Source organism: Diplodia seriata (assembly GCF_021436955.1).
Source record: "Diplodia seriata strain FDS-637 chromosome Unknown scaffold_2, whole genome shotgun sequence".
Lineage (NCBI taxonomy): Eukaryota > Fungi > Ascomycota > Dothideomycetes > Botryosphaeriales > Botryosphaeriaceae > Diplodia > Diplodia seriata.
Genome location: NW_027117309.1, coordinates 4,157,658 through 4,176,398, shown reverse-complemented (window position 1 = coordinate 4,176,398; position 18,741 = coordinate 4,157,658). Strand labels below are relative to the sequence as shown.

Sequence of the window (18,741 nt, the reverse complement as noted above, 5' to 3'; positions counted from 1 at the left end):
AACCTTATTTGGAGAAGCCAATGGAGCGACCCCCCAAAATCCTACCGACTTTGGCTCCTACATAGACGATCAGTGGAACAACATATCCCAGGTGCCCCACACCTCCTTCCCGCAGACCCAGAACAGCAATGAATTGCAAGATGGCGCCGCCTTGTCGAATCCACGGATGGGCTACGTGTGTGGTACTGCTGTACCAGTGTTGGGAAATACTTGGGCGGCTTATGACCAAGGTTTCCAGGATGCCCTAGACCTCATGGCCCTTCGCCCCGAAGTCCTTCCCGCAGCTGCCGGCCCGGTCACCGACACCATCCGTCCAATGGACAATCCGACACAGCACCGGCAAGTCGATGCTGGTCAGCAGCAGCGACAGGCGACCAAGCCCTTCCAGTGCACCCATCTTGGATGTAGGTCGAGGGGTTTCAAGAGGATATACGAGCTCCAGCGACACATGAGAAAGCACTCCCACAGCCAGACCTTCATCTGCCCGGTTGCCGGCTGCCGCTTCCAGCAGCGTGCCGATGCTTTCTATCGCCATGACAAGCTTGTATGCCACATGAAGGCCTGCCATCCCGGCGTCCCGGTTCCACCAGCGAATGGCCCTGTTGCCCCGGCCCAGGCTGGGATTCAGGGCAACATGGCAATGCCTGCGACTTCCATGGCGACCAACGTCACAATGCACAATGCTTACCATGGCCAGTTTCGCTGGCCCTACAGCGGATTGCAGCAGGGTTGAGCCCACCCACATCGGTCTCACAGATGTTGCACCGTACCTACGTGGGCAACAGTCTTCTCTCTGGAAGTGTTTGCACGGGGTTGAACCTCGCATCTACATCCGGATATTTGTCTCAGCTGCCCACGTCGGAATTGCAATCATCTGCCCCAGATCAGAACTCATATTGTTATCTTCCTGTCTTTCATTTCCTACTGGCGCTCAAATCACCCCTGACCTCACTTCCTCCTCCACCGTCCCTGATTTTCCAATGCACAGATAGCCCCATCTCCTTGGTTCTTTTTGTTCTGTTTCTCTTTCGTCTGGGAAAAAGGAGAAGGAAAAGAGAGGGTGAAACAAAATCTCCTCACGATTAACGACCAAAGAATCTCGGGGTTGTACGTAACGAAATATTACCCTTTCCTTCCCTACCTATATTAAGTTGTCGTCTGATCGTGCACTCCCATGTCTTCGACCATCAGCAGTGACAATATCCCTCCAAAGTTCTCCCGTGAGATACCAGCCCGCACCTTTCCCCTGTCCACACTCTCGTCACAACCCACCAACCACCCAATTACCCCTCACAAACTCGCCTTCCCTTGGGATTCGAACGGCAGAACCAACACCATCAGCCCGGCCGCAATGAACAGCGCACCACTGGTATACACCGGCGCCGCCGTCTCCAGATCCGCAAACATGGCAATGATCGGCTACACCACAGCACACACAGACGTCAGCCAGCCCATCCCATCACCGTCCCCTCCATTCCCCAGAAAACTCACCGCCATAATCCCAAAAACCCGATTCCCCGTCGCCGTCAACGCATTCCCCGTGCCCCTATCCCTCGTCACAAACACCTCGGGCGTATACGCATACAGCACCGCATACATCACATTGCTACAGAAATTATACGCGCAGTTCCACCCCAGCAGCGATGCGCTGTCCAGCGCCGTCGTGCTGGCGTACAGGAAGGCGCCGGTGGAGGCGGTGCTCAGCGCCAACGTGCCGCGCCGCCCGAACCGCGGGATTTCGACGAGGGCGCCGCCGAGCAAGGCGCCGGGCACCCCGAGGGTTGCGATGATGAGCGAGTTGCGGTATGTTAGGTACGTGCTGCTGTCGTGGAAGCGGGCGCCGCGGGTGGCTTGGATGTAGGGGAGGAAGGCCTGTGGGATGGTGTTAGTGGGGGAGTGTGGGTTGAGCGGGCGGGTGGGTGGTTGGGGTTGGGTGGTGGGGTGTTTGGGGGGTTGAGTGTTTGGGTGATTGAGTGTTTAGGTGATTGAGTGTTTGGGTGCTTGAGTGTTTGAGCAACGGAGACGGTGAACCGTTTCGCGGCTGGATGGAGAATGGAATGGGGTGGGGAGCCGGCTCGGGTGATACAGACGTTGTACAGAGGATAGCCGAGGCCGATAAAGGCCCACACGAGGATTATGATGGAGGTGGAAAAGGCGAGCTTCCTGGTCGCGAAGAGGGCGCGCACGTGCGTGAGGTTGACTTTCTCGAGGCGTCGGCGCAGGGCTGCGGCGGCGGTGGTGGATTGCGACGTGCCGGTGGGGTCGTCGCAGGCGCGGAGGTCTTCGATGGTTACTGGATGTTTGATCGGTCAGTGACGAGGTACTGGGTAGTTGGAAGTGGGACTTCTGACGCGTGGAAGTCTTGCCGTTGCGGCGGGCGACTTCGTGCACGATACTGACTGCTTCTTCGTCTTTCCCCTTGCCCATCAGGTACTTGGGAGACTCGTAGATGGTGAAGCAGAAGAAACGAATGAAAAACATGATCATGGCTAGGCCGCCCATGCAGATGACGAAGTACCTCCATCCCATGTTCTTGCTCTTGCTGCACGCTTCCCCTTGCTGGCAAGTCATGTTCCCGAGCAGCGGCCAGGCTACCAGGTTCGCGATGACTTGAGCGATGGCCCAGTCGATTGACAGGATTGTCAGGAGATACTGGTGGGATCCAGGCAGGAACTCAAGAAAGATGGCTGAGTCAACAGGCAGGTTTCCGCCGACACCGAAGCTCCAGAGCGCCGCGAAACATCCTATGGCGGCGAAATTGGGAGAACCCGCGGCTATGAGACCGAAGACGCTGGTTATGCCCAAAGTGAGATTGAATGCCCAGCGTCGGCCGAAGATGTCGCAGCCGAATCCCCAGAACATGGCTCCGGCCAGGAGGCCGATGTTCTGCGCCAGGGAAAGAAGAGGCGGCTGAGAGGGGTTGAACTCATTGGTGATGGGAGTCACTGAAACGATAGTCAGCGGGTGACGTTCAATGTCGGAGGTTAGAGTAGAGGGACTCGCAAATGAGTGATGTCACGATAGGCCAAAGGTTGTCGCTGGCCCATCCAAAGCCAACGACGATGAAGAGCTGCCACTGATACCATCCCATGCCAATCTCTTGGATCTATCGGCGCGTCAGCTTGGATCATCATCGAGCGCCTGCATGGTTTACTGCAGCGTTCAACACGCGAGCTTTGGCCTCGTAGACCGAGTCGACCTCGCCTTTCGGTATCGGCGCATCAATCCCAATCTCGTCCGATGGTGTGTCCGTCGCCGCCGGGCCTTTTGACGTAGTTGACTCGGCCATATCTGTCTGTCTCCAAGTTCGCTTGTGGCGTGATCATGAGAAGTGAGTGTGTCGATCCCCCGCAGCCTGAGGTTGAGCTTAAAAGCACGCCGCGGTCGGACAACTGATATTCGCATCATTTGCGATGGCGCAATGCGGCCCTAATCTGATAAGAGCTCGATTGGGACGAGATGACTGGCCCGACGCGTTCCGGTGTAAGACAAGCGCCTTCGGGCTAAACCTGAATGGCGGAATGAAAACTGCCCCGCATACGCGTGCGGCCATTCACGTGTGAGCCCGCTGCCTGCTTACCCAGCCATTCCTGGAGGGAATCGAAGCCAATTCTACTATTCCTTCGCATTTGGCTCTGATAGAGAGTTGAAGCGTTCGTTGGAGATCTTTGTTTGGATGTAAAAGATATTCCATTGGTTGCAATTTATCTAACAAATATTGAGAGACCGAAATGTGCTAGATATGAACTTGTTGTGTGCGGGTGTAGGAAGAGCAAGGAAAAAGAGAATCCATAGGCCGATGCCTTCATTCGTCAGTCTTTTTGTTTTTTACTTTGTTATTGCAGTCATGTAGGTCCAAAGGGAATCAATGTAAGAAATGAGTTGGAACATGAAATAGATGGGACCCCAAGGGTTAAAGAAAGAGATAGGTGTGCTAGCGATATAAGAAAAACCTGTGATAGAAAATGAGTGAGATGTCCATGGTTGATAGAGGAAAGGTGCCGAGAGGAGATCCGCCAATTTCGAGGTCCCACAACATGAGCTAGGAATCAAAGCTGCTGTCTCAAACAGAGCGAATGACGTCAGCAAAGACGCTGTGTTTCCTGAACTCTGGGAGGTGTCGGAGAATTTCACGCCTGTGCTGGTAGAGCTCGTCTGTGTCCACCAGTTGGCGATGATGTGCAGTGTCTTGAAGACGAGAAACAAGGGACGGGCGATGCAAATATGAGCAAACCGGACACCGGACTTGAGCACGCTGAACCTCCGAAGGTACCGATCCCCACAGAGATGATGCTGCGATATTCTTCACTGTGGGATGGCTCCGAACAGCGTCCAAGAAGCTCCGTCCATGTTCTGTAAGCGTCGTGTGAGTCTTCTCGAGGTGTTGGCGAAAGCCTTTTTCGTCGGAAGACACTTCTTTGCAGATCGGGCAGACCAGACCGCCAGAAGCAGCATCATAGCCGCGGTTCAACATGTCGACCCGATTCTCCTGCCGCTCAGTCTCATCGTGGGCCATGAGGTGGCCATCGGGACCGGGAATCAAGTCGCTGCGCTTCCAGGGAGACCGGCCTATGCGGCACTTCTTCATTGGGCATCGTCGTTCAGATGCGTACTTCTTGAAAAGGCCCTTTTCGGGCACTTCTCTATAGTGGTGGGCACGCACGTGGACCAGAAATAAGTCGAACTGCAGTGGGCCCTTGCTGCAAGTAGGGACTGGACAAGAACATAGCTCATCATCGTCATGGACAGATCTGAGATGAGCCTTGAGTTTGTCCTCGCGATAGAACGCTTGGTTGCCACGTCGATTGCAGGAATTGACGGGACAGGCGAAGGCGAGCTCTCGCGTATGCTTCCGCATGTGCCTGTCCAGCTCTGCCTGTCGCCCGAACGATCTCGTTTCCTGGCAAGCGGCGAAAGTGCAGTGCAGATCTTTGCGAGGTCTTCTCTTTTTCGGATCTGAGTTGGTCGAAGAGTGTTCTTGGTCTTGAGTAGGCTCCGACCCATCCATGCTTGAAGTCGGAGCCTCCATCCGTTCCTTACATTCTGGAGGGACCTCAAGATGAGGAAGGCTCGCAGTGTCCACGAAAGTACCATCATCCATAGGCAGGAGAGGTTCGTGCTCTGATCCAGGAAGCATTGACCCATGACGGCTGCCAAGCGGAGAGTATGATCCATCCTCATCGAGAGATAGAGGAAGCATTTGATGCGCAGAATTTCCCAGTATACCACCAGTTTCTTGGGTGAAGGCATTACGGTCCGAAGAACCCTTCCGATGGAAGTGACTTGGATCTTGCAGATGATTGGCCACGGGGAGTTCCACGGCGTGCAGGCGTGCTTTCATTGGTTGTTCGACTATAACATTGTTGCCGCATTGGGATCTTCGATAAAATGTGCCCTCTCGTCAGCTGAGTCGAAAAAAAAAACTCACAGCGCCACATTCGGATTGATCCAATCGCAGTCTTGCGTGTACTGGCTGAACACATCCTGGTCGGGCACGTAGTCGCTCATGGTGATAGGCTGGCGTTCGCTGCGGTGTGACCGAGGCTGTGAGCAAGGCAGGTTTTCGAAAGGTGAGGCGGGGAGCTGAAGAGCTGTGATTGGTCGAGGGTCGAGTGAGAAGGGGTCGGGTCGTGGGGGAAGGCGAGGTGGGAGGCGCCTGGCTGAAGTATTCGAGGCGCGGAACTCAGCCTGCTGTAAGCGGCCTGCGGAAGGGCACCAGCACTTGACCAGGGTACATGCACGTTGTGTGACACAAGCGTTTGAATGGTCGGCGCGAGCGACCCTCGGTCTACAGATTTCGTCCGACTTTCTTTCACGTTCTTTGAAAGATATCTTTGATGGGTAGCTGAAGTGAACATCCGGACGTAGATGTTAGTGTATAGAACGTACGAAAACATCCAGATACAAAACAAGATACAACTACCTACAGAAGTAGAGTGCACCATCTTTAGTATATGTACTTGGGAGGGCTCACCGTGGTCCCACTTTAATGCCCAAGGTTCGAGCTCCAATTGCGCACATGGGGATCAGGCTCGGCTCACTCATTATTCCCCGGGCAACCCCGTAAGACCAACGTTAAGAGTAGCGAAAGAGCAGCATCCTTGATTTAGGTGATGCTTCTCGCATTTCAGTAGCTCAACATCTGAAGCTCGCTACTTACTAGGGAGGGATATACTCCAGCTGGTTCGATATGTCCACCGGCGTAATTATCATCATGTAGCCGATCGTGCCACGGAGCTTGCCCCTGCTGTCAGGCCGCACATGCAGCCAAGTGCAAGGCTCGGTCCCAGCAAACAGCCCTCTCTCATCTCCATATAATTTTTGGGTCATACTCATTCCCTGTCTCTATTTCGGACGCCAAGCCATGCAAACACTTTCTCATCAGGTGTCCACTCATTTCTTGCCCTTCTTCTTCTTCTTTCCTCCACCCTGCGCGGGTTTCGAGTCCGCTTTCGCGGGCTCCGGATTGGGGGTATTCGTGCCAGTGCCCTGTTCCACCGCGGGCGCATCCGGCATGGCAGCATCTGCACAGTCACCGAGTTAGCACCTCATCCATTCGCCAAATTGCCAGCATGTACGCGCGCCATCCCGCTCCCAAGCAGATCCCCCCAGCCAACGACCCGCCCCAATCTCTCCTCCCACAGCCCCACCCCCCGCGCAGAAACATAAAAACACATACCCTCTTGCACACTCGGCAGCGCCGCCATCGCCCTCGCCAACCGCTCCAAGCTCGCAATCAGGCGGCCCACCTCGGCGGCCTTGGTGGTCTGGTACTTCAAGCACACGCCGGAGACGGGGTCGTACGTCTTGAGGGTGAGGGCGGCCTGGGTGGGGGCGGGGGCCTGCGCGGGCGCGCCGGGCGCCGCCGGCTTCAGCTGCGTCGCGTCGGCGTGGGCCGAGTCGCTCGTGGCCACCTGCCGCTTGCCGTCCTTGGTCGTCTTGCGCTTGATGATCGAGTACTTTGTCACGATGCGGGCCTGGAGGTTTCGGTCAATGGGGGACGTCAGTCGCGCGGTTCGGGAAACGTTGTGTGTGTGTGACGGGCAGGGCGCAATTGGATGGGTTGGGTGGGTGGGGTGGGTGGGGGAATGTGCGTACGGTGGTGGGACGGGCTTCGAGCAGCAGCCGCGACTGCTCGAACCACTCGGCGCTCGTGGTGAAGTAGGGCATGGCGTGGGGCGGTGGGCGGGAAGGTTGGAGGTGGAGGGGAGCGCGGTGGTGATGTAGCTAGTTAGTGTGGAGGTTCCCCAATCGCTATCTTGTCGGTGATTGTTCGGCGATGGGCCGTTGCTGCCTTGGTGCACCGCCCCGCCAGTGAGGCTGAGGCCTGACCATTGGCTCCGACTTCACGCCCTTCCATTGATTTCTATTCCACGTTGAGTCACTGTTTGGAGTGCCGTTTGCTTTTGTTTCTTGTCATATAAGATCAAGAACCTCCGCAGTCTGCGTTGTCTGCCCGAAACTCGGATTCCTCCGTCAGATTTGCCAACCAGAAAATTTCCTTCCGCAGTCATACATTTCCAAAAGAAGCGGCCTTCTTGTACAGCGCCATCGAAATCCGTAGGGCCACATAGAACATAGCCGTTTGAGATACCAAAGAAAGAGCATGGATAGAGACGACGCGGAGAACGGCTCACAGGCCACGACCAACCCAGCGGACGAGCTCCCTGCTGTTGCCGTAGCCACTGAGCTTCTCAACAGGACCAACGCCCTCCTCTCCGAGCTGGAATCCTTCGACTCATTACTGGAAGAGCATCGACGTCCTCCAGTCCTTGGCCTCCGTGCCTTCATCCAAGACATCAACGCCGAAAAGCGCTTCATCGAGCGGCTCCTCGACAAAGCCGTAGCCGAAACAAGCCCCGCCACCAACCCGGAAGAGAACGGTGAAGATGATGAGAAAGATCCCCTCGACGCTCTCGAAGCAGACCGCAAAATCAAACACCAACTCAGCTCAACCAACGTCACCTCCTACGAAGCACAATGGTCCGCCATCAAAACGTGCCGCGGCGTCGTCGCCCTGCGGCAGACCTTCTCGAGGCAACCACCCTCGCGACGCCCGCAAAAAGGCAGCAAAAACATCCGCGCGCTATCTCCGTCATCCAAAATCAAAGCGCACGTCAAGAAGACGCAGGACGGCGTGCTGGTGGACGCCGTCGTCGACGACGGCCGCGAGTGGCTGAAAGTGTCAGCCATCAGCGAGCGGCAGCTACTATTCCAGATGGCGCGGCAGGGGTGGCGTAACGACTCCGACAGCGACGACGAAGACGGAGAGGTGCTGGGCAAGCCATTCGGCGGCGCGGACGGCGGCGCAGCTGGAGCAGAAGACGACGACGACGACTCGGACGACGACGAAGACGAAGTCGTCATCCTCCGGCTAGCCAAACACCTCACGCAAGCCGCGCGCTCTAACCGCCACAACTACCGGCACCCACGCGTCCGGCTCGTCCTGCCTAAAATCGCTCTCGGGCGCGTCAAGGAGATCGACGCCCTGCTCGCCCGCATTCGCGCCCTTTCCACCCCGGCCGCGCCGCTGTCCCTCGAGACCGGGGCAACAACACCCTCCAACGACGACGACGACGAGAACGGCACCGCTACCGCTCAACCAGACCTCACCCCGCTCCTCACCCACCCCTTCTCCACCTTCACCCCCACCCTCAACATCGACTGCACCCTCCTCGTCGCCCTCGCCTCGGACATCTCGCACGCCCGCTGCACCGTCCAGCCGTGGTACCCGGGCGCCGTCCAGGGCCAGATCCGCGACGAGGCGCGCGAGGCGTTGCTGCCGACGACGCTGTACCCGGCGCTGCTGGGCGGTGGCGACGGCGACGATGTGCCCGCACCTGCGCTCGTTTGCACGCGCGAGGCGGCGAGGCGGATGCAGGAGATAGTGGCGACGATCGGGACGGAGAGCGAGGTTGCGAGGGCGGGGCTGTTGCTTTTTGATCCGGGGGAAGGTGGTGATCATGAGGGAGGAGAAGGGGGAGCGGCTGTAGCTGATGGCCTCAATATCAGTGACGATGGCAGCACGACACCACAACAACACCAACCCCAACCGCACCATCCCCCGCGCCGGCAAGCCCTCCTCGCCGCCTTCCAAGCCCTCTCCATCCACCCCGTCCCAGCCTCCCTACAACTCCCCATCACCGTCGTGCCCTCCTCCGCACCGACAACACCCGCCACCGAGACCCACCCGAAACTACCCAAAGTGGCGGCCGCCGTCTCCGCCCAGCTCACCGACATCAACCGGTCCATCTTCCTGCACGGCTGGGCCGAGGGCATCACGACGCTGTCGTCCAACGGCACCGTGGCCAAGCAGATGGAGACGCTGGTCGAGCAGCACCGCACGCGCGACGACGAGGTGGGGCCGGATGTGTGGGTGTGCCCCGTCGCGCGGAGCTTGGTGGCGAAGAAGGGAAGGAGGCAGGGGTGAGGTTGATTTTTTGTTTTTGTTTTCTATTTCGTCGGGGAGGTGGGGGTTTGGGGGAGGGGAGGGGGGTGCTTGAATTTGTTTTAGTTTGCCTTTGAGGCGGATGATGGATGGGTTGGGTGTGTGTGTGGCATTGCGCCTGATCGAAAGAGACAACATCAATGTTGCTTCCGTCTGTCTCGAAGTGTTCAACTGTGTAAAAAGAAAAGAAAAGAAAAGAAAAGAAAAGGTGCGTGAACAGTTTGCTAAGAAAGCAACTTTACATATATACGTTCGGAAGAAGAGACATTACATTACCGCACCGTCGGGCCAGAGAAAACCCCTCCCCAAACGGTGAGCCTGTAGTCTATCTATACACAGTCGTCCAGTCATCCATCCAGTTCTCTCCCTCTTCCCTCCCCCATCTAAAAGTGTCTAGGATATCTAGGGTGGTAAACCGAAAGAAAAGAAAGAAAAACGCCAAACCCCCAAACCAATCATGCAATCGTCGTCATAACAATGCTGCTGCTGCTGCCGCTCCTCAAAAGCGCGCGGTAAACACTCACTCCCCCCCAAACCCCCAATCACACCACGTCTTCCCCAACCGCCAAACCGCCACCTCAAACACCAGCGTCGGCCCCACCACGACCACGACAAGCAACAAACCCAGCGGCACCGATGCCCACGCCCACGGGGTCCACCCGGACGCACCCGCACCACCCCCCTCCGCGGCGGCGGCAGTGATCCCGCCACCAGCAAACAAACCCTACACTTCCACCGCCCCATCCCCCGCCCTCACCCTCGCAGCCCACATATCCCTGACAAGCGGCACCGCGGTCGCCTGCGCATGAAACACCATGGCGCTCGCATCCCAATGGACGTCCATGCCACCAGGGCTAACAAGGTCGTAGTCACCCGTCTGCAGCAATGGGGCATCGGCGCGGTCGTACGGGCCGGCGACGTCGGCGGCGGAGATGGCGTACGAGACGGTGTAGTTCTCGGTGCTGTAGCAGCCGCTGGAAAAAAAGAGGACGTACTGCCCGTCCCACGTCTTGATGAGTGATGGTGCCTCGACGATGCCGTCGTCCGACGCCCCGGCGTTGTCGAGGATCGCGACGGGCGAGCCTTGCGGCGTGATGCCGTCGGCGGCGACGGCGAGGAGCATGATGGGGGTCGAGGCGATGGGTTCGATCTTTGGGTGCGGGTTAGCGCCGGGGGTTTTTTCTTTGGTGGGTGGGGGGAAGGGAAGCTGAGGGAGTTACTTACGGTGTTGCCGCAGAGGCCGCCGTTGCCCTGGGTGTTGCCTGGAGGAGAGAGAGAATGTCAGTGGTTTTGGTCTTCGAAAAAGGATCTGCTTATCGTTGCAAATCTTACCGTCCACTTTATAAACAATATATCGCTGACCCCTGCAGAACATCATTAATGCGGGAGGCTCGAAAGGGTAAAGGGAAGCGCATCATCACCCACCCGGCACCGCCGTTCGACCACTCCGGATTCGAGTAGCAGTTGTCGTCGCCGTCGTCGCCCGTCGAGTTCGACGACGACGACTGGCCGCCGGGACCCCATCCGCTGCCTCTCGTCTCCCAATCCTTGAAGCCGGCGGCGTCGATGGCGCCGCCCTGCTCGATCGGGCACGCCAGCGTCGCGTTGACGGGCGTGTACGGGCCCTCGATGGTGTCGGACGTCGCGGCGCCGATGCAATGGATGGCCGTGTCGTTCATGGACGTCGCGCTGAAGTACATGACGAAGGTGCCGTCGTCCTGACTCGTGGGGCCAACGCAAGTCAGTCACTTGCCTCTCTCGGACTCGCGTGATCGATGGGGTTGCCCGAACGGGTAACCGTCGATCAATGAACGTCAAGCCACCCGCAACACCAAAAGGCTGAAACAAAAGTGTGGCATTGATCCCATCACTTGCGCCGGCGGAACCGACAAGAAAGAAAAAGGAGGGGTCGCAAAGGGAAAGCTTACGAGCTCGTTGACGTCCGGCGCCCACGTGTTCGGCGCCGACATGTTGACCCAGCTCGGTGGGTCGGGCAACGCGTCCACGCCGTCGAGGTACGTCCACTCTTTGAAGTCGGACGATCGTGCGACCTGGATGTTGGTGTCGGCGTTCATGGTAGCAAAAGCCCACCACTCGCCGTCCACGTAGACAATGCACGGATCCGGAAAGTCCTGATCTATCACCGGGCCAGTGACATAGGTGCCGTTGCTCTCGGCTTGGCGGGGGACGAAGGAAAGCGGTTTGGCGGAGGCATGCTGCCCGCCGAGGACAAGTAGTAGGGATAACGAGAGAAACGATTGACAGCTGCTATTGATGTGCATTGTGGGCGGCCGACGCGCGAAAAGAATGCTGCGATGGCTGGCGGGGGAGAGACGGATGTAGTGGTAGTAAAGACGGGGAGTAAGCTGAGGTAAGAGGGGATGGCAGCCAACATGGCTCGAGGTATATCGCGCCTGCCAGATCTTATAGCGCAGAGTTGGAGTGGCAAGTCCTTGATGTGCAGGGTCACATTATTTCGTTTCTCACACAGGCCGTAGGAGCCTGGCTGACAATCGAGCGCTGCAAGGCGGTCCTCCAGAATATTGGTCTTACGTGCTGTTATGCGGCGGTGGAGTGTTCCCGCCTGCAGGCTGGCGCTGGGACGATATTTGATCGTGTTGGGCGTGTCTTCAGCCAAGGCAACCTGCAGGTGTTCTGGGAAGGCGCTGCTTGGCAGCTCCCGTTCCGGCCCCTCACTGCGAAGCCGGGCAGCCGACGCAGCCTTCGCATTGGCGAGGAGCCCAGCAAGTGACGACAACATGGGCACGCATGTCTCGGCCTGCCGGCAGCCCTCATGTAGTCATTGGCGGGCCGGCGCGGCGTGCGGGCTGCCGCCGCCAAGACCGTGCCCGAAGAGGCTGCGGATGCCTATTGCGGAAGTGCGCGAACTTGCGAGTGACGCGTATTGGCGGCGACGGGCGCGAGGCAGGTTTCGCGCGTTTCAGCGTCTGTCTCTGGACGTCTCAATGCGCCACATCCAGGCTCTACCGCCACAGGCCTGGCCGCCAGGGGAGATGTGCGACGCCCTCACCGCTCAGCTATTGGCCAAGCCCGGCGAGCATCGCATAACGGCCATGCGGCGTGCTACAGATGTGCAGGTGCTCCGTGTTGTGCTCGAGGCCCTGGACATTAGCATCTGCACGCTCCGTTCCAGCGATGCAACGTGGATGCGCGCAGCTGTGGGACGATAATAGGGTTTGGTCGAAATAGGACGTCTCGTGCTTGGTCAGGTGTCGGCGGGTGGAGCAGCCGTGGGCTGGCCCATTGCTCTCCACCTTTCGCCGCCGAAAAGAGGGGCGCCCAAGCAAGAAAAACAAAATCCGCTCCGTGAGACACACAGGCGGTCTGCACCTTTCCTTCTCAACTTCTTCGCTGCCGCGCCCGCTACCCCGCTGGCGTGCCCGTCACTCCACGCACACCCCCCCTAATCGAGCTCCAAAACTGGGCCCCGGCTGCCCAAGACGGAAGCTGGCAGCCTGAGGATTGCGAATGCCCGCCCCGCTTTACTGCGTCCGGCCGACGCCAGGCGCGCCGTCAGCTGCGCACAACAACGGGGCGAGTCTGACTATTTTTCCTGCCTGTTTCCTCCTGTCCGGCGGGGCGGATAGCGTCGGCCGCCGTCTGACGCCCCGGGCGGGAACAGGAACCTGATCGACCGCCGCCGCGCGGTGGGCCGCCGAAGAAGGAAGGCATGGTTGGCGCGAAAGCCGGAAGAGGCTCGAGGCGGGCGTTGGTCGGCGGGCAGTCGGCGAAGCGGCGGCGGTGCACAGGAGAAAAAAAAAACGAGCGGAAGAAGCGTCCCTACCACCTACGTATGTAGTAATCGCGCGCCCTTCCATCCTCGGCGCTGGCTGATGAGTGGACGACGATCTCCTGCTGCGTCGGTCGGGTCGGAGGCCCGGGCGAGGCGAAGGAATTGGTGCGGGCTCCACCTGTACCGCAGAGTGGAAGAAGGCAGGCATGCGCGCGCACCGCGTTCCCCTCGCGTGTGCACGAGGGAGCAACACCGGTAGCGAGCGAGCGAGCCACAGCCGGCGCACCTCACCACGCCCGCCTCGTTGCGAGCCGCTTCTCGTCTAAATGATCGTAGCGCGTCTCCCCTCCCTTCCACAATCCCCCCCTTGTGCCTGATGATCGCCTCCGCCCGCGCGACCCGTCGCATCCCGATGTCCCGAAGTCAACACCAAGCCCCCCCTGTGGTCCACTGACCTCCTCGTGACCGGCCGCTCTCGATTCAGCCTCATCCCATCCTATCAGCCACGCGTCGCAGTGCCAAAGCAGCAAAGATAGTCTCCCCATCATTGTGCTGCTGCTGCTGTGTTTCCCCAAGTCCAACTGTTGCTGCTATATTTGGTCGTTCCGCCCCCAACCCGTCCCGTTAGGCTTTGCGAACCCCGTTGGTCGCGGGAGAAGCCTGTCCCAAGGCGCCGGCCCTTCATATATTGGAAAGAAGCTTAACACACCACGCAACCAACCCCAGCTAGCGATTGAGGGGAGGAGCGGCCCTGTCCCTCCGCTTAGCGGCTGATCCACACAGCCTCCTCAAAACGCCCGGCACTTTGGGGCTGGCGCCACGGCTTTCGCTGGCTTTCGCTGGGATCCACCACATGCAAAAGGTTCGTAGAATTGTCGAACGAGAGGCGTTTCTCCAACCCCTTTCACGGGCATGAACTACATGTTCTGGAAGCTGCCGGGAAGCTTGATCCGACCGGTGTGCCTCTTAGCTGCCGACCATGGCGCTCCACGTGTGCAGGGGATCGATTCTTTGCAAAGCAGAGTACATTCATTGGACTAGTGTTTAGCTTTACACGCACAGCGTGCGGAGACTGAAGCCACCCAAGATCACAAAACACCAAAAGGAATATAAGCGTGATGTGTACGATTTCAAAAAAGCCACAATGTGAAATCCCGTATGTCGCAATTGCAAAATAAACTGAAGGGGGGAACATTCTCTGTTTACTTATTTCGATTCCGAGAGCGACAAGGACACTCGCCGAACGACCAGAACGACCAAAACAGGCAGGCCAAAGCCCTGATCAACCGTAAAAGAAATCTCTTCCGCGCAGCGGCGAGAAGCGCGCCTCAGAACCCCTTTCTTGGCTTTCCGTGCCCAACATATCGTGTAATTCCCTTGCTTGTTACAGCACCTCCCTTTCCATCTGGTATTTGGACGTGAAAAAATGAAGTAAAAGATTGCGCACGAACACCTCGAACAAATGAAACAAATCCAGCGGCGAAGAATGGGGGGCATAAAAAGAAAAGAAAAAGGGAAGAAATCGGGGCGATTAGGAGCTCGCAAAGAAGTGGTAGAACAAACTGTGCCAGGTAGAATGTAAGAGGAAAGAAGACCAGCAAGAATGATAAAAACGCAGTGCTTGAGAAGCAGAAGAAGCGAAGTTTCCAAGAAGAAATCAAAAACAAAAAAAATAACACCTGTGTGCCTCCCTTAGCAGCGCAGCAGCAAAAGAAAGGTCGGATGGCGCAGGTTCAACCAGTCCGCCTTTTGGGTCTTTCGTATCTGTACCGGCCGTGTTACACGGCTGCGAACCGAACAAAACGCCTTTCAGCCTCCGGGATGTTTGATGTGTCGTTCAAAATTGCATCAGTTGGTGGTTCACATATTAATTATGGTATTAATGGTGGCAATATTCGCGAGAAACACGCTGGAAGAACCGTTTGGAGAGGGGTATATCAACGATCGGCGGCGAATGTGTGCGTGATATGTACGAACGCACATCGTCTGCGGGTTTCTGATGTGCCTGTTTCAAGACAACCAGATCTCCCGCATCCAGCTGTGCGCTCGGCGAGCATCGCCAAGAACCAGAGCGAACGAAAAATTACATCGTCTGTTGTTGGTGTTGCTGTTGATGCTGCTCAGGCGAAAGACTTGACGGATCGATGGTGCCAAACGAGACAAGATTCGACATGTCGAGGTCCTCCAGGTTGTCGTCTCCCATTGGTGACCGGAAAGGCAGCGAAAGGGACTGCTTCGCGTACATGTCGCTTAGGGACATGCCATCATCCGAGATTGCGCTATCCTGCGACATCGGGTAAAGGTCTGCCGAAGAGGCGCGGCCAAGCGAGGTTAGGGGTGGCGACTGGTTCGCGATGATGGGATCACCATGACTTATTGCCGACATGGGAGACATGGACTGATGCGACATGCTCGACTGATCGGGCAACGGTGACAGGTACGGGTTGTTGTACGGAGTGCTGAAGTTCGCAGCAGGCATGTTATCAGGACCCGGGTTCGAGGTGAAGAACCCGGGGGTTCCGTAGTCCGACGGAGAGTTGGCAGTCGTAGCGGACATGGGGTATTGTCTGAAATCCATGCCGTAGCCAGCAGAGGTGTCGATGCTAAGGTTCGGTCCAATAGGTCCGGACATGTTGTGCTGTGGGACAGGTGCATAAATCTCCTGCGGCTGCGGGGTATATGGCGGGGCAGGGTAGGAGGTCTGCGGGGGAGGCGGAATCATGAATGGCTGCATCGGGTTCTGACGCAGCATCGAGAAGTCCATGGCCACGGGCACCGACCTACTCCTCTGGCGCTTGTGGCCGCGGTGAGCGGGGGGAGGCTGGAGGCCACCGGGCATCTCAAAGGGGCTCTCCTGGTACATCGGCGTGGCGTGGGGGTGGGCGAAGTGGTTGGGCTGCGACGCCGGCCTGTGGTTGATCGGCGAGACCGGGGCAGACATGGCCAAGGCGTTCGGGTCGTAGAAGTTGTGTCTGTTCTGGAACGACTCGAGGGACACGAGCTTGGCCAATTGGCCGCTGAGGACCTTGGGGTGGCCGCCGAGGTGGTGAACAAGCATCTGCGACGCCTGCTGGTCCTCGGTGAAGTCGCCGCACTGGTAGAAGCCACCAGATCCGGAAGAGTCCATGAAAAAGTTTGGCGGTCTGGTGAGTTCGACAACCAGGCCACCGGGTCTCTGCGAGGCACCCTCCGCGTTCTGTCCATCGCCGAGCTCAAGAGAGATGTTCTTGATGTAAGCGAACGGGTACTCGATCTTGTAGCCGGCCGAGTCGTTGTTGATGTAGTAGGTGACGCAGCACTTTTCAGGCGAGTAGAAGATGACCAGGTCCATAGCGCTCTGTCCAACACGACGCCACGTGCCGATGCTCAGAGATCGACAAGCGAAGTGGTGGATGACTACCAGCAGGTCAGTACAGGGCCATGTCAGCGCGTATGGCTGATGCGACTACTCACCAACTTTGGACGAGCTGGTCTCGGTGTTGAGCAGCATGCCACTGCCATAGGGCATGCCGCCGGTGCGGCCCAGGAAGTCGCGGCCAAGAGTCTTGCCAGACTCCATGGCCTGGAGGGCCAGGTATCGCCGCATTGATTCGGGGATGTCATTGCAGTCCTCCCCACTCTCAATGCTCTTCTTGGCGATGTTCTTTATCTTTGCGCGCCTGGACGACGTTAGCATGGCCCGCGTACCGGCGCGTAGGGCGATGGAGAGCTACCTGTTCTGGAACCAGATTTGTACCGAGCGCTCAGTCATGTTGATCTCTGAGGCGATGCGCTCGCGAACGATGGCAGTGGGAGTGGGGTTCTTGTTGAACTCCATCTCCAGCGTCAGCAGCTGCTCCTGGGTGGCGCGCTGGCGCTTCTGGTTCTTCTGCTGCTGGGTCAGGGTGCTCTTGCGCGGCGGGCGGCGCGAGGACGAGGCAGAGTTCGGCGGCTGGCCGGCGGAGCCCGACGCCGAGGGCGACGGCGTCGAGTTGGTGGTCATGGTGGATGGCGGTGCGGTCGACTGCATTCGCGATGTATTGCAGGCGCACCAGAGTCGGGGTGGATCAAGGTTATGACTCGGTCAATGGGGCCTCAGTAGCGCGACGGGGCTGCGAGGGTATATGTCTTGTCGTAATAGTCGTGATGAGAGAGGCCTGGGTGAAAAGGCGGTGGTGACCCGAATGAATGTAAGTGCTCAGGAGAGCTTCCGGCGCGGGATCGGTACAAGGAGGGTGGGTATCCGCGAGCAGTAGGGATGTGCAGCGTGCGACCAGGCGAGCAAACGGATAGGTAGGTATCAAAGCTTCACTGACTTGGAGCAGGAAGATGCTAACTGATCGGCTACTCGAGCGCTGGGCAGAAGCCTAAGGACTGAACACCGGGACGGCGGAAGCTGGGGCTAAGGAGAGGACGGGCGACGGCCCAAAAGAGACAGAATAGACGGCCGGAAGGAGTGACGGCGCCTGTAAAGAACAACAAGGGCAGAAGAGAACGTGGTGGAGATCGCACTGGCAGTCAAGATGACGGAGGCAGGCGAAATCCAAGCGGGCGATATTGCGGGTGTAATGAGGTTGAGGCGGCGCAGAGGGTGCGAGCAGAGAAAGGGGGCCTAGCGGCAGGCTGGGGGCTGCAGGAAGTACCAATCGCTGGCCTGCGCCTGCCGAGTCAGCGCGGCGTGGGTTCCGAGGGTCACGGCCACAATGGGTCAAACCTCGCCCGAAGCACCAAAAATCGTGCTCGCCCTCTGCCGCCAACGCTCACGCCGCCCGCCGCTCTGCTCGCCCGGCGCCCGCTGCCACCGCGGCCAGGCGCCGGCTGACGTCGCATTCCTCGCCCGCCCCAGCACAGGCTGCCCGGCACCGCCGCCGCTGAGTCGCCGGCCACGGGTCCCGCGCTCACGGACAGGCACACCACCCGGAGCGCGCGCGCCGGCAAAGCTCCGCTCGCTCGGCCCAGGCAGGGAGGGCGCTGCTGCGCGCTGCCGCCGCGCGGGCTGACTGGCTGGCGGGCTGCCGTCTGACAGGCACGCCGAGTCTAGTCAGGAACGGGCGTGCAGCGCGCGCGTCCATTGGCCCGATGCGCGTATAAATAGAGCCCAGTTATGCAGCGCGACACCACGCTGGCGCGATGCCGCGGCGGGCGACGCAGGAACAGCCCTGGCGTGTGGAGTCTGGTCTGCGCGGAGAGGGCGCGCCTCGATCCAGCGCGCGTTTGGGGCAAACGGTGCCTCATCAGCTGGCCGCGACGAAAGGAGGCCAATCAGTGCTTCACATTGTTGGAAGATGCCGTCTGCTACGGAAGCTGCCTTTGGCCCACCGCTTCCGCGCCGCGGGCCCTGGCCGGCAGACAGGGTGCCGCCGCGCCCTCGCACAGCTCTTACGGCTTCTGTGCGACGCCGCGGAGCCAGTGGCACCACGCTCCACGCCCGCGCCGCCCAGCCCAGCGCGCTGCCACACGCCGTTGCCCGCGGTTTCACCTCTCGTCATGCTGCTGGGCCCTGCCGCTGTGCCTCGGCGCCTGTGGCCTCACGCCTGCCCAGCTCTGGTCTGATGACGCA

At 58.7% G+C, this 18,741-nt stretch overlaps 4 protein-coding genes across 4 annotated transcripts; 1 reads left to right on the top strand and 3 right to left on the bottom strand.

Moving 5' to 3' along the window:
* Positions 1-6,393: 6,393 nt before the first annotated feature.
* On the bottom strand, positions 6,394-7,170 carry SLS55_002635 (uncharacterized protein; the record flags this gene model as incomplete). Its single annotated transcript, XM_066774116.1, has 3 exons — positions 6,394-6,524; positions 6,680-6,977; positions 7,099-7,170. 3 exons carry the CDS (start codon positions 7,168-7,170, stop codon positions 6,394-6,396), a joined length of 501 nt encoding a protein of 166 aa, XP_066636683.1.
* A 436-nt stretch (positions 7,171-7,606) lies between these two features.
* SLS55_002634 (uncharacterized protein) lies at positions 7,607-9,430 on the top strand (the record flags this gene model as incomplete). Its single annotated transcript, XM_066774115.1, has 1 exon — positions 7,607-9,430. The coding sequence occupies one exon, from the start codon at positions 7,607-7,609 to the stop codon at positions 9,428-9,430; it is 1,824 nt and encodes a 607-aa protein (XP_066636682.1).
* A 742-nt stretch (positions 9,431-10,172) lies between these two features.
* SLS55_002633 (uncharacterized protein) lies at positions 10,173-11,730 on the bottom strand (the record flags this gene model as incomplete). The annotated part of the gene is made up of 5 exons (XM_066774114.1): positions 10,173-10,598; positions 10,673-10,710; positions 10,781-10,812; positions 10,874-11,166; positions 11,377-11,730. The coding sequence occupies 5 exons, from the start codon at positions 11,728-11,730 to the stop codon at positions 10,173-10,175; spliced, it is 1,143 nt and encodes a 380-aa protein (XP_066636681.1).
* A 3,555-nt stretch (positions 11,731-15,285) lies between these two features.
* SLS55_002632 (uncharacterized protein) lies at positions 15,286-17,184 on the bottom strand (the record flags this gene model as incomplete). The annotated part of the gene is made up of 3 exons (XM_066774113.1): positions 15,286-16,598; positions 16,656-16,861; positions 16,916-17,184. 3 exons carry the CDS (start codon positions 17,182-17,184, stop codon positions 15,286-15,288), a joined length of 1,788 nt encoding a protein of 595 aa, XP_066636680.1.
* Positions 17,185-18,741: the final 1,557 nt, after the last annotated feature.